The sequence below is a fragment of the Nesoenas mayeri genome (genome assembly GCF_963082525.1).
Source record: "Nesoenas mayeri genome assembly, chromosome: 3".
Classification (NCBI taxonomy): Eukaryota; Metazoa; Chordata; class Aves; order Columbiformes; family Columbidae; genus Nesoenas; species Nesoenas mayeri.
Window position 1 is genome coordinate 48,299,036 of NC_137544.1, and position 19,679 is coordinate 48,318,714.

The 19,679-nt window shown below is 37.0% G+C and overlaps 1 protein-coding gene across 1 annotated transcript in view; it reads left to right on the top strand.

Moving 5' to 3' along the window:
• CDC40 (cell division cycle 40) overlaps positions 1-19,679 on the top strand; it is a gene marked incomplete at its 5' end in the record, with an annotated part of 39,455 nt that overhangs the window by 10,151 nt on the left and 9,625 nt on the right. Inside the window, 8 exons of the mRNA XM_080340864.1 lie at positions 1,436-1,565; positions 11,080-11,163; positions 13,129-13,268; positions 13,870-13,966; positions 14,897-15,036; positions 16,539-16,613; positions 17,294-17,339; positions 18,709-18,810. Of these exons, the coding sequence (XP_080196990.1) occupies positions 1,436-1,565; positions 11,080-11,163; positions 13,129-13,268; positions 13,870-13,966; positions 14,897-15,036; positions 16,539-16,613; positions 17,294-17,339; positions 18,709-18,810 (814 nt within the window). The remainder of the gene's footprint in view (positions 1-1,435; positions 1,566-11,079; positions 11,164-13,128; positions 13,269-13,869; positions 13,967-14,896; positions 15,037-16,538; positions 16,614-17,293; positions 17,340-18,708; positions 18,811-19,679) is intronic.

Consider the following 19,679-nt stretch of genomic DNA (forward strand, 5'->3'; position numbering starts at 1 on the left):
AAAACAAGGGATTCGTTCACCACCTCCCATGGGCAGGCGGATGTTCAGCCATCTCCAGGAAAGCCACGCTCCATCACACATAATAGTTACTTGGGAAGACAAACATTCCCTCCCCCTTCCTTCTTATTCCACCAAAATATATACTAAGCATGACATCATGTGGTATGGAATATCCCTTTGGCCAGGTGGGGTCAGCTCTCAGCTGTGCCCCTCCCGGCTTCTTGCGCAGCCCCAGCCCATTCGCTGATGAGGTGGTGTGAAGAGCTGAAAAAGGCCTTGACTCTATGTAAACACTACTCGATAACTAAAACACCCCTGTTCTCATACTAAATCCAAAACACAGTGCTGTTCCAGCTGCTAGAAAGACTAGACACTATTCCAACTGAAACCAGGACAATGCGTATAGTGAAAAACCATTTTAGGCTGCATTTGAACTGCCTGGTGCCATGTGAACCACTTTCTGTTTTATTATAACTGACAGGATATCTGAAAGATAAAAATAGGTGTTCAAGCATTTAACTTTTTTAGTATTTAACTTGGTCATGCAGTTTGTCTGCTGTTAGACTAGGGGTTAGCATTCCAGGTAGACAAGGCTGCATCAATCTGAAATTTCTGTGTTCCTTATACTGCACATTTAGAAAACGTTTTGTGGAACCACATAAATTGTGCTTTTCATAGCAAGCTTGCATTTTGCCACAAACCAAAGCCATGAAGCATGTGAGCACGAATACTGATTTAAATTTAATATAGTGTTACTCTATGTAAATGTTTTAGTTAGGGAGGCCTAACGTGGGACAGCCTGCAGTGTCTGCAAATATGGCTGATAAGCACAGGAGTTACCATTAAATTTAGTTTGATATTAGGCTTAATGTGTTGCATTTGTTCGTATTCACTGTTCTTTTTCCTAAACATGGTATGGTCAGGAAGACTGACATTTGCGATCTTGCAAGGAAGGGTTTCATAAGTGTATTTCCTGGAATAATACAGCAAGTCTATAGTTGCTTTTTAAATGCATTATTGTTGGCAGTGTAATTTCTGTATTAAGAACAAGAGTTTAGTAGGACCTGATATCTTGGTATCTCCCCCTTACAAGGGACAGTATGCTCTGGTTTTGTCTTCTGAGTGCTTATACTGGTCACATACTTAGTGGCAGTGGTTTGTGTCAAGTAGTTGATATTGATTTGTCCTTTGTACCAGTAATACAGGCGAGAAAGTTCAGTCATGAAATGAGCTGTTCAGAGCAACTATGTAATACATCACTGTATAAAATAACAGACCAAGAAGCTTATTCTATAGCCATAAAGTAATAGAAAGTCAAAAGGATTTTGCATTAGAATTTTTGAAAGACTTTTTTTTTTTCTTTCTGAAAAACTACATGCATAGGAATAAGGAATTTGTAATTCTGATATGCTTTCTTTTAACATTGTTGATGTAGTTTGGACCAGAAAACCCATTTAGGACTCAACAAATGGCTGCACCTAGAAATATGCTTTCTGGATATGCAGAACCAGCTCACATCAATGATTTCATGTTTGAACAACAAAGAAGAACATTTGCAACCTATGGTAAGTCCTTAACAGTGGAATTTGCCTCCATCTTTATTGTGCGCAGGTTGGACAAAATAAATCTTTCTCTATAGAACACTTAATAGGACTGCAAGTTCTCTAAGTTACTTTTTAACAGACTTACTAAAATGGAAAAAAGGTCTTCAAATGTGAAATGTTCTTTCAATGGGAAAAGGTCTTTAAATGAGAATCCATGAAGCTGGAAATCTCATTTTATAATCGCCTTTGAAACTGTAATCAAGTGTATGACCTCCTACCAAACCCCTCTTAATTAATCCTTCCATTAATTGCATCGGTATAAAAAACACAAATTAAAATTTCACACTTTTAGTATGACAAATCACTGTAGATCTGTTATGCAAATAGATTCTTTCATGTGATTTCAACTCAAGGTAGCTTTCAAAACCAAAAGAAAGCCTTACTGAGTTGTCAGGTTCTTTACACTGGTCACCTCCAGATACAAGCTGAATGAACAGGGATTGAAGAACGTGGGAATACGTTACTAAAATATTCTTGACAAAGACAGACCCAAAGGTGTATCTCTGTATTAGTGATCATTATAGGTGCTGCTTCCTCATCTTGAACCTTTTCACTTGTACATAGTTGCATTTGAAAAATGGAACACTTGCATTTTGGAGGGGCTTGATTTTCAAATAAACTTTTTATGGATAGTAAGAAAAATGGATTTATTTTTTTTTAATACGGAAAACAGAACAACTGGATTCTAAGTGTCCTTTTGAACATGTTTGAAAGAACAAAACTGATGTATTTACATACAACAGTGGTTAATTTTTCTTCTGTGTTTCATTGCAAGCTTTCATTTCTGTTTTAAACTTTATATCAAGTGCTTGCCTTGTAGATATGAAACTTTGTTTTCAGATGAAGTGTCACTTTATATTCTTCAAATTCAGTCTATTAGGCAAGTTCTGATACTTCCTGTGTAAACTTAAAATGTCACAACGCTCAACTTTTTGCACAACGATCTTATGCTTTTATTCATATTTCCTTTCTAAAGACTACTCCCTGCAGACAGTCATGCCTCACAATGAGCTCTCTACACACGAGTCACCTGAACTTCATTAGGGCTTTATGAATGCATGAATCCACTTACTGCGCTCTGTGATGGACAAGGTTGGGACTTTATTGCAAATAAATGTGGGAGCCATGTATTACAGTGCAACCTGGAAGAAGAAAAAAACTAAAATCAGAGACTCCTAACAGCCTCAGTTTCTCTTCATATTTGGATTTTATTAGAGGGATTTCTTGTAAAAATTGAAATATATTTAAGACTTTTTTTTTTCTTTTACACAGTTTTAGGTAATAAGTGCTTTTCACTGGATTGTTAGGATGTGGATTATAAGAAAAATGCCAATATATAAGAAATGGATGTGTAGTTCCATAGCATAACTTGACTGCAATTTTGGTCTTAGAATTAGACGAACAGTTCAGGTAGGAGCCTATTCAGGATCTGAATAGGCAGATTAGATTTTGTTCCGTTAAATTAAATGTTACATTGTGTGGGTGTGCATTTGTGTGTAAAGTAGATTTTGGTAAAAGGATCCGTAGGCATGTGGTGTTTGATTTTTGGGGGTTTGTTTGTTTATTTGAGAAGTTTAGTTTGGGGGAAGATAGAATTAGTTAGTACTCAAAGCTCCTGCTGTTGGTTTATATCATCAGAGTACAGCAACTGCCTCGAAAGCTGTATTACAAGAGAGTATAAAATATGCTTTCAAGACTGATAACACTGGCAACTGTGCAACTGCCATATTCAGCTTTCTAGAAGCGTTCAATAGATAATGATCTCAGTATGGTGAAAATGGAGCTATGAAAAATCTGGAATAGGCAATTTAAACTGCAAGAACAAGACCTGAGAAACTGAAGTTCAAGCTACAAGATGCAGTAAATGAGCATGAAATCCTGGCTTACTGCAATGTCTGTTAAAAACAGCATTCATTTAAGCTGTCAAAAAGTTATCTGTTAAAAAATTCAGTAGTCTCTTTTCCATTTTTAAGGCAAAGACTTAAAAACACAAGTATTACTGCTAGGCATAAATCTAAGTCATACGTGTTTTTAATGGTTAAGTAAAACTTCTAATTAAAAGCTGCAGATCTTGAGAGTTCTGTCCTCTGTGAGGCTGTTTAGCTCCACTGTGCTAAGGCTGGATGTCTCAAACAAATCTGCAGTGGCTGGCATGTAGATAAGCAGTGACTGTAAGTGAAAGAAGAGTGTGGTACAAGACAGAGAAGGTGGTATGTGGGATCATGTATCCAAACCAGCTCAGCTAGTGCAGAGTCTCCAAAAAAAAATCCACCTTATAAATAATTCTATAAGTTAATATATATTCAGTGAGAAACCTCTATATTAATCACAAAAAAAACCAAATATTTTTTTGGCAAATGACCTTTCTCATCTGCCACCATAAAGTACTTCTGGTTTGAATTTGTGGAACTGAACAGCCTTCTAGTTTGACTTGATATCCCCAAGTCCCTTGTGTTGAAACACACAATGAGCAATCATTTTTTATTCACCATTTCTTTGTCGTTCCTTACTCTATAGATCTCGGCCATAACTTCATTTCAGTGTGCTTTTTTTCCACTCGTTCTGGTCAATCTTCTTGTTCCTCTGTTGCAGCCTTTCCATGACTATGGCAGTGCTAGTTCCCCTCTCTGTCTCTTTTAGTTCCACTGTATTATTCCTGAGATAAGCAGCAAAGCTGTGTACAGCATTTAACGTGTAATCTGTGAATTTGTTCTGTACCTTAATAAAGTGAGAGGCTTTTCTCTTCAGTGTTTTTCTCTACAATTTTGAGTAACTTTGTAAAAGCTAATTGCTCCCTTTTACCAGATCATTCATCCGTATGTTGAACAGTATGGACCTGAGCATGGATCCACAAGCAACTTTGCCGTGCTGTGTAAACTGACCGAGTTTTAGTAACTCTTAATTGACCGTGTAAAGTCCTGTTGGGTTTTTGAAGTGTCTTTGAGGCACCCAGGAATCAGTCTAAGTTTCGTAAAGGTATCCAACATCAACCAAGCTTTGCTCGTTCACATGATGGAATGTCACCTCAGAAATATTCTGAAGGTTTTGTCATTCTGATGTATAATTTGCTGTACAGAAAGACGTGTCTGCACTGCTGCAATGTATAGTGCTCATCCAAATGCCTACTCATTGTTTTCTTTTTTATAGTTTCTACTGTTTGAAACTTCCAACTATACGAATGTCTGGTTGGTTGACCTTTAGTTCCCCAGATCTCCTCTGAAGCATCTTTTGAAAGTTGGCATCGTATCTGATAAGTTCAGTTTCTGTCATATTGAGGCGATATTAGGTGAGAGTTTTAGCACTGTCAATTTGGCTTTGGATCAATTGGATGACTACTGTCGATTTTTTTTTTTACCTTTCATTCAACTCTTTAGTGTCCTGACATTTCACTTTGAGGTAGATATTTTGTCATGTTACCCATAAAGAAAGATTCTGGCACAGGAGCCTCCCCAAGCTCCTTCCTGATGCTCTCTTTTTTTCATTCCTTGATCATCTGTTGGCCCATATGCTGTCTGGTTTGCTCTCTGCCCCTGCAGTTTTTGATAAAGGACAAGTCTTAGTTTTCATGCCTTATGTGATTTGCTCCTTGCTTTGCAGGGACACTGCCTTATTGCAGTTTTTACTTTAACTGCTGGAGTTTGGTTCTTTGTATTTTTCACATTTGGATGCAACTTCAGCTCTTTGAAGAGCAGCTCCTTATTTCTAATAGTTTCTCTTTACACACTGCTCAGCTGTGCTCACTTTCCTTCTGGTGTCTTTAAAGTCTTTTAATAGCTGACAGACATTTGTTCTTTTTCTCCAACATGGTATCTTTGAAGTGTCCCTGCATTTGGAAAAGGCTGTACTGTTTGGTGCTCTCTTTCAGTTCCTTTTGAAAATCTTCTTTATATAACCATCTTGTTTGGAGATTGAGATCATTGTAGTAAATGTTTTTACAGCTTTCTTTGCTTCCTCAACAACACTGATTTGTTGATGTATACTGGTTTCATCACACCTTGGTACGAGATTTGCACAACCTACTACAAGCAGGCAGCAAAAATATCTCTTCTTTCCCTAGCACCTGTTTAATCTCTGTTACCATTTCATGGTTGTTGCATCTTCTGTCTCAACAATCAGTAAGGGAGTCCTGTCACCTGTACTCACCACTACTTAAACCTGGAATTTTAATCCAAAGGATCCTTCAGTGCTAGTTCATACTGTTAACTTGTTGATCTGATTTCTCTTTAAGCTTTCTGTACCATATAGCATGTTTTTCCCCACTGGTATGACCCTTGTATTTCTGTATTCTTTCTGTGTGGTAAAGAGTGTATTCTATCCAATTATGTCAGTATTGTCCTATGAATTACATTAGTTTATTAATTTAAAACAAGATATTCCACTCTAACTATGTATTATTATTAGCCTCTGCCATTTGTATGCATGCTTGGGTTTTCCATTTCCCTGCCCTCAGTTTAAATAGGATTCTGTGCTTCTTGCTACCCCTGTTATCTACGGTTTCAGATTTCTGTGCTACCTTTTGCTTGAGGATATGGCTTTTTGAAGATTGTGTGTCATTCCAAATTGCTTATTTTCTTTAACTATTGACTATCCCAAACTATTTCATCAAAAAGCACTCCTTAAACCTTCTCAATACCAACAGCCTTTTAGATCTAGATAAGACCTACCCATCTCAGTAAGGTTCCCTTCATTCCAGGACTTTGGAGAGGTGAAGTTGACACAGGCACCGGAGGTGTTTTCCACATTAGGCTTAAGATCTGCAGCTTCTCTTTGCAGTAAACAACCTTGTAAGAATGAGCTGCCATTACAGAATATATTTTATATGAATTCAAAGACACCATAGTTTAATTGAGTCAGTTTTGTACTGTCCCTCAGTTTATGGAAAACTGAGGAAGAGCATGACAAATGCAAACCTCTGATCTCTGGCAGATCAACCAGACCTCAGCTTCTTTATCAAGAATGTCTCTGTGGTACCAGCACATGGAAGTAGTGAGATACTTGCTGCTGTCCTTATTCTTTAGGATACAAAACATTGTAGTACAGGAAAAGCCAAATCTTAGACCCCTTATTATTGTGGATGCAAACCTGCTTCTCTTGACTCTGACTCCCCAGAAGGAGTCAAGAGATATTCAGGTCATGTATCCACAGACAACAACTTGAAACCAGTGATCTAGTCAGATCTCGTGGGTCAGAATTGCTTCAAGGTCATTCCTATCTTTATACTATTTTGCATGGGTTTAAAATGTACATAAATATTGTAGTTGTAGTTTTTTCATGAGTGTAATAGTTGAGGTTTTATTGATACCACCATGAACCTTCTGTGCTGCATATTTAAATTAAACTATTTTGTGTATTCCCTTCAGTAGCCATATCAAGCCGTAGGGTCATTGCTATCTCTATATTTCACATATTGAAACTACCTTTGATGCCATCAGTTTTTCACTTTCAGTCCTTCATCACCCTTTAGATTGACAAGTATGTTTTTTAAACCTTTTCTTAGGCCTTCCCCTCAGCCCCCACATTTTATCATTCTTATAACTCTCAATTTTTATCTAAATTGTTCTTTAAAATACGTTGCTTAAAATGGGACATGCCAGTCTAGGTTAGACCTAACTAGTGCTGTTCCATGTTTTATATAGTTTTGCCTTTGCAATAAATCTCAATTTCTTTTTTTTTCTTTCTTCTCATTAGTGTCAGATAGACTTGTTAAGTGTATCAACACCACTGCCCTTGCAGACTGTTGGTTTTTTTTTTTTCCCTGTACCTAATCAATTGGTATTTGTCATTTAGCATGTCTTTGCTGAAGTGAAATATTTCACACTTGTCTTTTGTGTCAGCTGCAGGTATGTGATCTCTTGCTGATGGCATAATCCATAAAAATGTTGAATAAAATAGTCCAGGCAGGTCATTTTATGATTTTGTATAAGATCTCCCCTTTTGATGGAAAGCCATTAATAACTGCTCTGTGAGTCTGACCTTTTCTAATTGGTAACCAGTTTTGCATCTGCAGTTTCCGGTAATCTACCCTATTTTGAATCCATTGATATAAGTCAGTCTTATATAATTTCAGCTATTAAAGAGAAGGCTTTCTCTCCAGGAAAACAAATTTCTCTTCACAAACTATTATGATGGATGTAAATGGCCAAAAACTGAACTAGCATTATTTTTTCCAATGTTGTAGTCCTTGGAGCAGGGCTGAAAGGACTAGGGAGTCTTAAAATACAAACATCTGTTTATTCTGTATCTGTACCCTCAGCAGAAGCAGTCTCTTTTCTTCTCGATAATTCCCCTTTGAGCTCCATTAAAAAAAAAAACAAACCCACAATATACTCTCCTTAATTCTGTGGGTCTATATAAATTTTCAGTGTGAAGCACAGTCAGGAATTTTTACATGCTGCACACAAACTGTTCGTGAATATGGGAGAAAAAAAAACATTTCGTAGCTATTTCAGCACCCAGTGCTCATCCTAGAAGTGGCCTGCATCATTCATGCAGCATTTAGTATTTTAAAGTCTCTCTTTCACAAGATATTAATGTCTTATTTAATAAGAAACAGTTTTCTGTCCATGAATCTCAAAGCTCTTTATGAGTATTCGGTAACTTGGTTATAGCAGGATTACTTCAGCAGTAAGATTGATACATTAAGAGCTTAAAATTATTCTGACTTGGAAATAACACTGCTGATTTTTTTTCATTTACTCACATTACGTGCAACACCTACGGTTGCTTTTACCTCTTACAGTTGTGGGCACTATATTCTCTGATTACTTTGATTCTGCGGAGAGGCTGTTGCGAGCAGAAGGGGTCAGTCCAGCTGAGTTGTTCCGCGTACCTGAGCTACCTTGGGTCTCTGTTTGCTGCCTTGCACAGTACCGTGTAAACATACTTTTAATTAACTGTCTTTCTGGAATGCACATCGGAGTCTGATTATTATTAAACCGACATTTTCAGGTGCACTGAAATGATGGATGTAGGTGGAATTGTACCTTTCCTTGCTAAAATGTAGCGTGAAATATCTACCTCCTGAATAAAACTGAAGGAGACGTAGGAGTCAGGGCACATTATAAGGCACACCAGCTGCGCAGGATAAAAGCAAGCTGTCTTCTGCAGCTGCCTTTAGGAGGCCAAGCCAGATAGGAAAGATTCTCTTTCACATATCCACTAGAAAGTCGAAATTGTTCAGAGCTTTGCCATGAGAACGATGCTGGACCAAATTCAAGCCAGCTAGAAGTTGTCTCCGCTTCCACGGGAAGCTACACTTGGCCCAAGGGCCCTATTCATTGGAATACTGTCCCTCTTTGACGAGCATGGAGCAAATAGAGTCCCAGAGACTGTGTCAATACAGTTGGAGGACAAGTAAACCACTGTATTGATTTTGACATAAATCCAAAGTAATATCTCTGCTGCTACCAGAAACCTTATAGCTTGTAAAAGAACTCACTGAAATAGTGGCTTGATAAAAGCAGGAAGATAAATTAGCAAAAGTCGAATTGCAGCGTCTGCTCAGTTTGGTTATCCATAGAAGTAAATCCTAAAAACAGTCGAGAATACCTAAGCGAAACAACAAAAAAAAGATTGTACTAGGAATTTGTATTTTGTAAGAGGGCATTGGTATATATAATATTTCTATCCCTATATCATATTGACGGAGCATCTGGGCATAGGTTGTTTCACAACTGGGTGTTACAAGGTTTGAAGCTCCAGAGTTGGTCTGAAGGTAGATTGCTCCTTGTGTATGGGAACACTTGCTGTGTTCATGAAATGCTTAATTTCAATATTTCTTTTTTTTTTTTTTTTTTTCCTCCAGCATCTAAAAATAAATGAACTGGGCTGTCTTCTAGGAGAGTAACCTTTCTGAGAAGTCATTGGGGAGATGATCTCCTTTGGCTATTGGGATTATGTTGATAGGTTCTCAGCTTGTACCCACCCAAGTGCTTTTATGGTCCATTGGTCTCTAGGGTGGACTGGGTAATATCCCACTGTTCGTGATTGTCTCTATGAATCAACAGAAACATAAGAATTAAATTATATGCTATAAGATTTATTAGATTTTGTGTATGTGATTACTTTTACCAGTGGTTTAATATCTTCATTGCATCTTCTTCCTTTTATTTATTTTTTCTCTATTTTTTCCTTCCTATGATGGAGAAATTCTCATTGAGTCCTCAAGGGACGTTTTGTCACTTTAATAATACTTAATAAAAATTGGTGATATGTCCACCAGGGTGCAGTCTTTCCAAAAAAAAAAAAAAAAAGACACGATGGTCAGTAGCTGCTCAATGCACCTGTTGCTTGGAGAGTATTAATAGATTAGTTTATTTGTCTATCTTATTCTCATAAGATTGTGCTATCCACTTCAGGAGAAATGGAGAAAAATGCAAGATATACATGTTGAAATGAGAACCTCGGTTTCAAAAACTGTAGATATCCTGAATATCTGTGAAATGTGGATACATTTCCTAAGTTATTTATAGCAGTAAATGCAGCAGCTTTGGGTTTTGTTTTGTTGTAGGGGTTTTATTTTTGTTGTAGTGGTTGTCTTTTTTGGGGGGGGTTTTTTGGTGTTTTTGGTTTTGTTGGTTTTTATTTTGGTTTGGTTTTGTTTTTTGGTTTTGGTTTTTTTTTTGTTTTTTTTTTTAATGAGACTCAATAGCTGCAATCAGGAAATGAAGATGTGAATATTTAATTCTTTTAAAAATTAAAGGCCTTAGCTGCTGCCTCTGATACTGTCCATGTTAGTTAAAGCAACTCCTTTCAAGTTGAGGGAACAAGTTTTCCTGACTCTGTCAGGAGGAGGATGAAATAATTTCTGCTGGAGGAGACAGAATATGCACAAAGCCTTACAAAACTTTTTTTTAATTTCATATTTTCCCTCTCTCTGTTCTCAGAGAGCTGGAGGGCGCTCTGTGTGCAGCAGCAACCACCTGGTTTCAGCATGACTTTTTGGCTTCTCCAACCAAGGAATAGTGTTTAAACTCACATGTCACCGACATAGGATTTTGAGCTAGTCTTTTCCTGTGCCGTATTACAACATGTTATATGTTACATGTTATAACATCAAACTGATCCGAATTCAGTTTTGACCTCGATTGGAGCACGGTTTTGGGTCAGGAACCTGCTGAGGTCCCTTCACATTAGAAAGATTCTGTGACTTTGTTCCCTGTGACTACCCTCCCCTTGTGTCTTATGTTAACTGCTGCCTATTATATTTATTTGCTTCTCTATCTTGTACAAATTTAAGCATTCTGGCAGCAACGCATGCTCAAGGACCTCATGGTAATACTTAGTAATAATTCTAATACCCAGGGGCAAGTGAAAAGTGGATGGGATTTCAAAGTGTCAGCCTTTACTCATCCCTGGCTCCTTGAGAGCTAACAGGAAAATAATGATGGAATGTGGGGGGGGAGAGAGAATAATATAAGTTGTACAAAACTAAAAAATTTGAAACAACAGTATTTTATTTCTCCTCTTGTTCTAGGTTATGCATTAGATCCCTCTATAGATAACCCTGAAGTTGCTACCAAGTATATTGGTTCTGTAGAAGAAGCCGAAAAAAATCAAGGTAAGTAATTCAGAATCTCATTCAGACTTGCAACTGATAACTGCTGTTTCTTCTTCACTAAGAAATGGAATAGTTTTTGTCAAAGGAAGGAATTATGAGAGACTTACCCATGTCCGAAGACAAAATAAATGAAGAAATGTTGCAATTGTAATGTGAAAAGTGAAGATAGATATTGGGGGACTTTGTTTTCCTGACGTAGCAAATATTTCAGGCTATCGTTATGTCTAATTTCAAGCTAGGATTTGTAATTGGAACCTGACAGGTACCGTTCCATTAATGGAATTGATTTGTATATTTGAAATAGAGCTCTCTGGTCTTCTTAAATTCTGTCTTAGCTGAAGTTGTCTTGAGTCTGCATTAGGATACTTGTAGTCTGGACAAATCGCCTTTACTATGTTACTCAGTAGCAAATTGATTGCCCTGGGTGCAACCTCTGGCATTCTGTTGGGAATTGCATGTTATTTCTGCATAGCAGAGTTAAGCCGTTTGGCTTATTTGGAGAAGAAAAAACATTGGAAGGTTGCCACATGGTAAAGGCATAGCATGCCACTTGGAGGACTGACTACCAGAGGCATGGGGTTTGTAATTAATACTTTGGTACAAGATATTTAACACTCAAAGTGGTGTATTTGCATTGGAAAATTGTACCTGTGTAAACTTTACAGTTATGCTTTCCCTTGCATCTTTTTCTAACATACTATTCACATGTGGATACAAAGGTTCTTTATTTTTCTGTCCCGTTCCATGGAATATATCCAAGGTTATTCCACTCTTTCCAAAGTAAGATAAAGACAACAGACTTATTTTGGCATAGCAGCTACAGACATTAGACAGAAATGGCTAAGATTAAGTTGTTTCAAAAACAAAAAGGTAACCCTTTCATAATGGAATTTTAGTAATTTGTTTTAAGAAAATTCTTCATTAATGTATGATTCCTTCATATGATCATTAGTTTTTATGTTGCCTCTTTCCCCTTATTTATACAAAACTCTTTTTGACTACTTTGCACTAGATGAGTAGAACTGATGCTGTAGGAAAACATTGTTTGAAAATTGCACCTAATTGTATATACAACCTTATGAAAAACTTTCATGTCATTACTTTAACATCTTTTAACTTTAATTGATTTTCATTCAATATCTTTATTGTTTAATAGTTTTGACAAATGAAATTCCAAGGGTACAGCAGTTGTGAAAAGCTAGTATTTATATGAAAGAACAAGATAGTGGTTGGAGGCAGATGGCTGTGTCAATGGGGACAGACTTTTCAAAAGGGCCTGTAGCAATAGGACAAGGGGTAATGGTTTTAAATTAAAAGAGGAGAGGCTCAGGCTAGACATGAGGATGTAATTTTTTACAATGAGGGTGGTGAAACACAGGCACAGGTTGCCCAGAGAGGTGGTAGATGCCCCATCCTTGGAGACATTCAAGGCCAGGCTGGACGGGGCTCTGAGCAACCTGATCTAGTTGAAGATGTCCCTGGTCATTGTGGAGGGGTCAGACTGGATGGCCTTTGGAAGTTCCTTCCAACCCAAACTATTCTGTGATTCTACAACCTTTTACTAAATTAAAGTACAGTTATGGTTGGGGTTTTGGGAGATTTGTCTTACCTTGGTTTTGAGGAAGTTTTTTTTAGAAACTGAGATCAGAAGCCAATTGTTAGGACTCTACTTTTTCAAACACTGCACTATTTAAAGTATTGATGTATTTGTACAGTCTGCAAACTTACTGTTAAAAATGCATGGGTACATGCATGTTTAAATACTCTAACAAACCATGGCACACATTTTAAGTGGTTCCTTTGCTGCTGTACATAGTTAGCCGTGTTCATAGTTAGAAAAGTTAGCAATGCTTTGGCCCATTTTGCTCAAATGCTTTTTTCGATTTTGCTGTGCCTTTAAACTGGCTATGGTATGGTGTTATAGTCTGTTTTAGCAGCTAGGCAGTGTGGTGTTTGTTTCTTCAGGTTTGACAGTGTTTGAAACAGGACAAAGGAAAATTGAAAAAAGGAAGAAATTCAAGGAGAATGATGCATCTAATATTGATGGCTTTCTGGGACCGTGGGCAAAGTATGTTGATGAAAAAGAAGTGGCCAAACCATCAGAAGTAAGTACTACTTTAACACAAATTGTTAGTACATCACAGTGGTTTTAACAGAGATCCAGCTGCACTAGTAGTTTTTCCAAGCAGAAGGTCCATGCTATGCTTTAGGATGACAGAAACATTTAATTTGATATGTCCAAATAAGGTGTTCTGAATATTTTGCATTCAATTATTTTCAAGACTGTTTGGAAATAAAATTAACTACACACTACTGTGTGTAGAGTCTGATGAAAAGATATTTATAAACAGAAGCAGCTTGAAAAGAACTGAAAGTAAATCTTGTTTAAAAAAGAAAAAACAAACAGAAAAACAATTATGTCCCAATAAAACCCTCTCCAACCAACAAACATCCTTGTTAAATCAGTGATGCTTAGTGGTAGTCTGTGAATAAACAGGTAATTTTTTTTTCAGTGTATGTAGCTTTTTAAATTATTCTGGTTTTGATAAAGGTATTCTCTTTATTGAGGCTTAGAAATATTTCAAATCTCATTTAGCAAATCAATGTGTTATTAATAGTAAGTTAATGGTAGTGCAGTTGTGGATTTTATTATGCGATTCTAAACACTGAATTTTCAACAGTCAAGATCGTGTTTTATTTTTCCAGGAAGAACAGAAAGAGTTGGATGAAATAACTGCTAAGAGGCAGAAGAGAGGAAAAATAGATGATGATAAACCTGGAGAGGAGAAGACTATATTACATGGTAACAGCATCTTCCTGCCTGTTTTAATTTTCTTGCTCACTGTGTTTTCTTGCCTGCTGTGTTAATTAGTAAGGATGGCAGACAGCCTCGGCAGTTTTGCTGAGGCACCTTGATGTTTTTGTATTGGATAATAGTGCTCACGGGCATACACATAAAGGACAAGGAAAGAGATAAACCTGGACTAATTCTACTTCATACTGTGAAGAGCAGTGTAGAAATGTCGTCTTTCAGGGTACTGGTTTTATTTATTTATTTTTAATGGTACTAGATGCCCATGTCCTTTTCCTATTTTACAGAGCAAACATTTTAAAGTTATCAGTTTGGCTTAGTTTCAGATGCAGAATTACTACTGTCTCATGTGTCAGTACTTCCATCAGCAGGTAGTGCTTTGGGTGGCTGTCCAGTCACTTCTTAAACTCAGTTAAAGAGCACCTGTTGGCTACAGCTGACCAATGTTGGTTCACACTGGCCAAGTGGGTTTTTTTTTTTTCTCTGGTTTGTAATTCTGTTGACATGAGTGACACAGCACAGAGCTGGCTGGAATGTGAATTGCAAGCAAATGCCAGGGTTAGAGTTGCACATTAAAATCCATGTAGAGTTAGTGTAAACAAACCCTTGTTGGCCTGAGGAACTCGCTTACTGTTTGATGATGAGCAAGATGTGTAGGGGGGAGATTGTCTTAATATTCAGCTTATCAGACTCCAAGCAGAGTTGCTGAAATGACTTAATTTGAACTCAACTGATGTCAAATAAGATTTCACGTGTGTCTTATGAATAGTGGTTTTCTTTTTTTTTTGTCTCCCCACTTCACAGCAGAGCAGCTGTGTTGAGAAAAACCTTAATTGTGTGTGGCTGTTGAACCTTTCAAAGTTTATAACCTCTTAAAATACAGGCTCTTGGATTTTCAGAATTCTGTGTTTACCTTTTCAGTTAAGGAAATGTATGACTACCAGGGGAGATCTTATCTTCATGTCCCTCAAGATGTCGGAGTTAATCTCCGTTCCACGGTGCCACCTGAGAAGTGCTATCTTCCAAAGAGACAAATCCATGTGTGGTCTGGACATACAAAGGTAGGAGGTTGTGTTCCTGAGTGTGCATTGTAAAAACCCCTTTCCCATGTTATGCATATAACTGGTTGCGTTACATGTTCACACAAGGTGTTTGCCTGCTCAAATGCAGTCGTTTACCTGCAGATGCTTTTTCATGAACGTAGTCAATTCCTGACCTCCTTTAAAGGGACAAATATTATTCAGTGACTTCTGTGGGATTTGGACTTGTTTCTTAAACTGCCATGTGAATAAGAGTGAGGCTAATTCTAGAGATCCCTGAAAATGCATTTTTTTAAATAGTAAAAGTATTTAAGGGCTATTTCATATCAAACTTATGAAAAGTTACATAGATTTTGTGATTGTAATGCATCAGCATTAGAGGATTCCCAAATACACCAATGACCTTTGAAAGGTGTACCTTGCTAAGTTTTCTTTGATGATGCTACTTTAAAAATGCAGTTTCTTCTTGTGCCAAAGCCCATAACTGTGTATATAATTTTGGGATTATAAAGTGTTTTGCTGATCAGGTTTGTAAAGCTTAGACTAAGCTTGCTGCTGCTTTTGTCTTGTTTTCAGTGTTGCTGAGGGAATATGCTGTGCTGCAATGGCCAGCACCTTAATGATATCTGAGAGATGGAAGAAAGGATGGAACACTTTTAGCTTTTACCTTTTTTTCAGTTGTCACAACTCTGAACTTTTCTTTAATGACTGCTGCATCAAAGAGCTTGTAGCTGCAACTATCAGTGCTTTCCAGAATAACAACTCCTCTCCAAAGCTCTGTTCGCTCCTCTGCCTGTTATCCTATTAGAACAGACTGATGCATAAAATAGCTTTTTCCTTCAAACAAGATATGAATAACGATAACAATGAGAGAAGCGAAAGAAAGATGGGCTGACAAATCTAGAAAAGCTGGGGGATATAATTAGACAATAACAGGGAGGATGAAGCACCTAACTCCAACCAGGGCTGGGAGGAACTGGAATGGGATATGAATAGAGTAATTGACATGAAACTGGAAGAAGGGACATCACACCATGAGAACTTGGTGGTTCTTTGGACTTCCTCTGGTAGGAGTACCTGAAATACAGGGAGATGCTGTGCACAGGGAATCTGAGTTCAGTGGGTAGAAGCCACTGCTAGCATATGTAAGAAGCAGAGCTGGCCAACATTTTTGTGGAAAAATTCCTCACCTGCCCCACCTGAAAAGGTTTGTTATACAGAAACAGTCACCCAAACACAAAGTTTGTATTTCATTGCTGTGTTTGCCACGGTAATGGTGTGAATGTTGAAGAAGGACATATATACAGCTGTTGAAGTAAATAAATTTGTTGCCAATAGCAAGTGTTCAGAACACATTGCAGTTTTTACAATGTAATAGAGGTAGGTTATTTGCTTTCAAGATACAGTATCTGTATTTTTTTTTTTTAAGATAAACATTAGCTTTGTGCTTAGAAAAGAGGGCAAGTGAACTGAGGAAATATCTAGATGTTCCACTTACTGTTTTATTGTGTCCTTATTTACAGGGTGTCAGTGCAGTGAGATTGTTTCCTCTCTCTGGGCATCTGCTGTTGTCTTGCTCTATGGATTGCAAAATTAAGGTGAGTTATTTTTCTGTTTTCATGTGTGTATTTTATACCGTCATTGATTACAGAGAATGCATTTTAGAATATTAAACATTTTATGCTTCTACCAAATACCTTTTGTCTGTGTTACTTTTATTTTTCTCACTTGAATTTTAGATTATAAATTCATTGCAACAGAGACAGAAATAACACACAAGACTATGGGTGTTAGAACAGTGTTGATCATTTAGTAATAGCATTTAGAAGGTCTCGAGTTCTTCAAGTTATTTCCTTTGTTATTATAATAATTCATTTTCTATGAAGCCTTGTTTTACAATAAGCAGTAGGTTTCTGCTGAACTGTTTTACTCAAGCATTTGCAGTCTTGAACTTAATCTCATGTTAGTCCAGAATACATCATGTTAGAAAGCTGATGGCTTTTTTTCTTCTTTTTACTAGCAAAACCTTAGGGTTTTAAATTTGTAATATGCTATGTGATTTTTAGTTATTTTAAGGGGGTTTTGCTAACGGGAAGTTGACAGAGCAACAGAGCGTTCGTGTGAATTCCTGGGTAGATAGTTCTGATTAATCAGTAGATGTCATATGTTTGTAATTAATTTCTTAAAAGATGTTGTTATATATATTTGCACTTAATTTCAGCATCATTATTGTTTAACAATTGACATCTTTTCTCCCCATCCCTTTTTTCTTTCCAAGCTATGGGAAGTATATGGTGATCGAAGATGTCTACGAACATTTATTGGTAATAGTCCCTTTTTTTAAACTAATGTATATTTAAAAAAACTTCATAGAAGGATATGATTTAGGTTAGCTTATTAATTTGTCATGTAGAGGACCTGCAGGCATACAAGGCAAATGGTATTCAGTAGGATCTTTGCAATAAGAACTGAAAAAGGTGCGAGTTTTTACAGAACCTTTGTCATTATTCCAAGCAATTAAATGTTGATTTATAACACCTTACAACCCTTAAAACAAAACATGAACCTGCTGCGGTCATCAATACTTTATGTAAGGTCCTTTACAAAGGCAAAATTGTGACATTAAATTGCCCCATTTTCATGTTGAGAACAGGAGCCCTCTGTATTTCTGCAGTGAGTGCATCTTACTGTCTGATGATCCCACCTGTAATAGGTGATCTCTTCTGTGCTGAGTTTCTCATGCAAAAGCATGGGATTTATTTTTTTTTTTATGTTTAGGAGAGGTTCATGTAACAGCTGCTTTTTAAAGCAGAGGGCTGGGAGAGAGAAATACAAACTTCGTAGCAGCTTTGAATGCAGAACAAAAGCAGCTGATTCTCCTTTTGAAATGGGAACGTTTCTAGAACGCTGAGTGAATATATGTTGAGTGACAACAAAGAAGTCTTTTTTTCACTGAATATTTCTGATGACAGCAGTGTAGCAAAGATGATGGCTCAAAAATGTTCTCTCTCAATAGACTGCTCTTTCTGAAGTTTTGCTGTTTTTCTCGAAAAGTCCTTATTATCAACCCAATTCATCTGCTGTTTAGCTGTATTTAAGTTATTGTACTAATATTTTAACTGTAGAGTTCTCCTACAAGTCTGATGCAGTGGTCAGATGAGAGTATTGGGGTCGAGAGGTAGCAACGTGAAAGCATTCTTAATTTTGAGATCTAATATTTCACCTATTGTGTGCCTGCTTTGAATGTTTCTCCTTTAAATGTATCTCCCGTAGGTGTTTACTTCTGTTTTTCATTAGATGTTGACATTTATTACAGTGTTTTATGCTTCTCTCGCAGCTATTAACTGTCACCAAAACAATCTTGAATTTCTGCGTGTTTATCAGTTTATAAATGATGCACAGTGGTTGGTTCTGTGCAATGGTATTTTTTCTCTCTCCGGTGCTTTAGAAGTATGAGGGTTTTGGGGGGCCTATTCTCATCTTAATTTAGGAGTTACTTTTTCTTTCTCACTTGAATAATTCTTTACTAGTGCTCATGAAGAACTTCAAGAAGTGATTTCCTTTTTTTATTTGCATTGTTAAAGACCGGAGCATTTAACATTAATAATATTTTAAAAAAAAACACCACCACAAACAACATTAATTCTAATCATGAGTGCATGAGTTTGTCATCATACTTTTTCTACCTCGTAGGACATAGTAAAGCTGTTCGAGACATCTGTTTTAATAACGCTGGCACTCGGTTTCTTAGTGCTGCATATGACCGCTATCTCAAACTCTGGGACACTGAAACAGGTAGGCTTGTATTTGTAGACAGTGCTATTTGGCACTATGTTTAATTAATAGTAAATATCAATATATATTATCAGTCAGGTTTTTCCAACTGTCCTTAATATCGTCTTGTAGTATGCCATTCAGGATGAATTCTCTTTTTCTGAAATGTTTTGTTATTTCTAATGATGCAATTGATACTACCTGTATACCTGTATTTCATATACCTTTTTGTTTGAGAAGTTTGATAGGTATTTGTAATGCTAGAACAGTATTCAGCAAAAAGTCAAAAATTTACCCAATTGGTTAATTGCATATTTACAGGTGTAAAATTAAGTAATGAAATCACACTTTACACCTAAATATGCTTAATTTAGAAGAATCATTTCACTTGATCTTTCAGTTAACCTGAACTTGAAGAGCACTACAAATAAGAAAAGGTGGTGGAAATTTTGCTGCTGGTATAGGGAGTGGAGAGTGGTAGGTCTGATGCTCTTGCAGAACTGCCTGGAACATGGTCTACAACATTTGTTTCAAGTAGTTTCTTAAGCTAAAAAGGATAGATTTTGCCAGTATTCTTTTAAACGGAAGTCTGTTCCTAAGGCAAGGAGTCTCCATGTTTGAAAAAGACATTGGCTTTCTTGGTTAGCAGTGCCACTGGTCTCATACAGGTGACAGACAGAAAGGCAGAAGTCAAGTTCTTTGGTCTGAACTCAGTTCTTTAGACATCTGTTTAAAAATCTGTTGAGCTTGGATTAAAACAGGCTCGTGCAGGTTATGGGTAACATGCAGTCAGGGTACTTAGGGCTGAGGCTGTGAGAAGGGTCATTGTTTTGTTTTGCAGTTGGATTACTGTTACCCTTGTCTAGGCGTAAGGTTGAGGAATTCTTGCC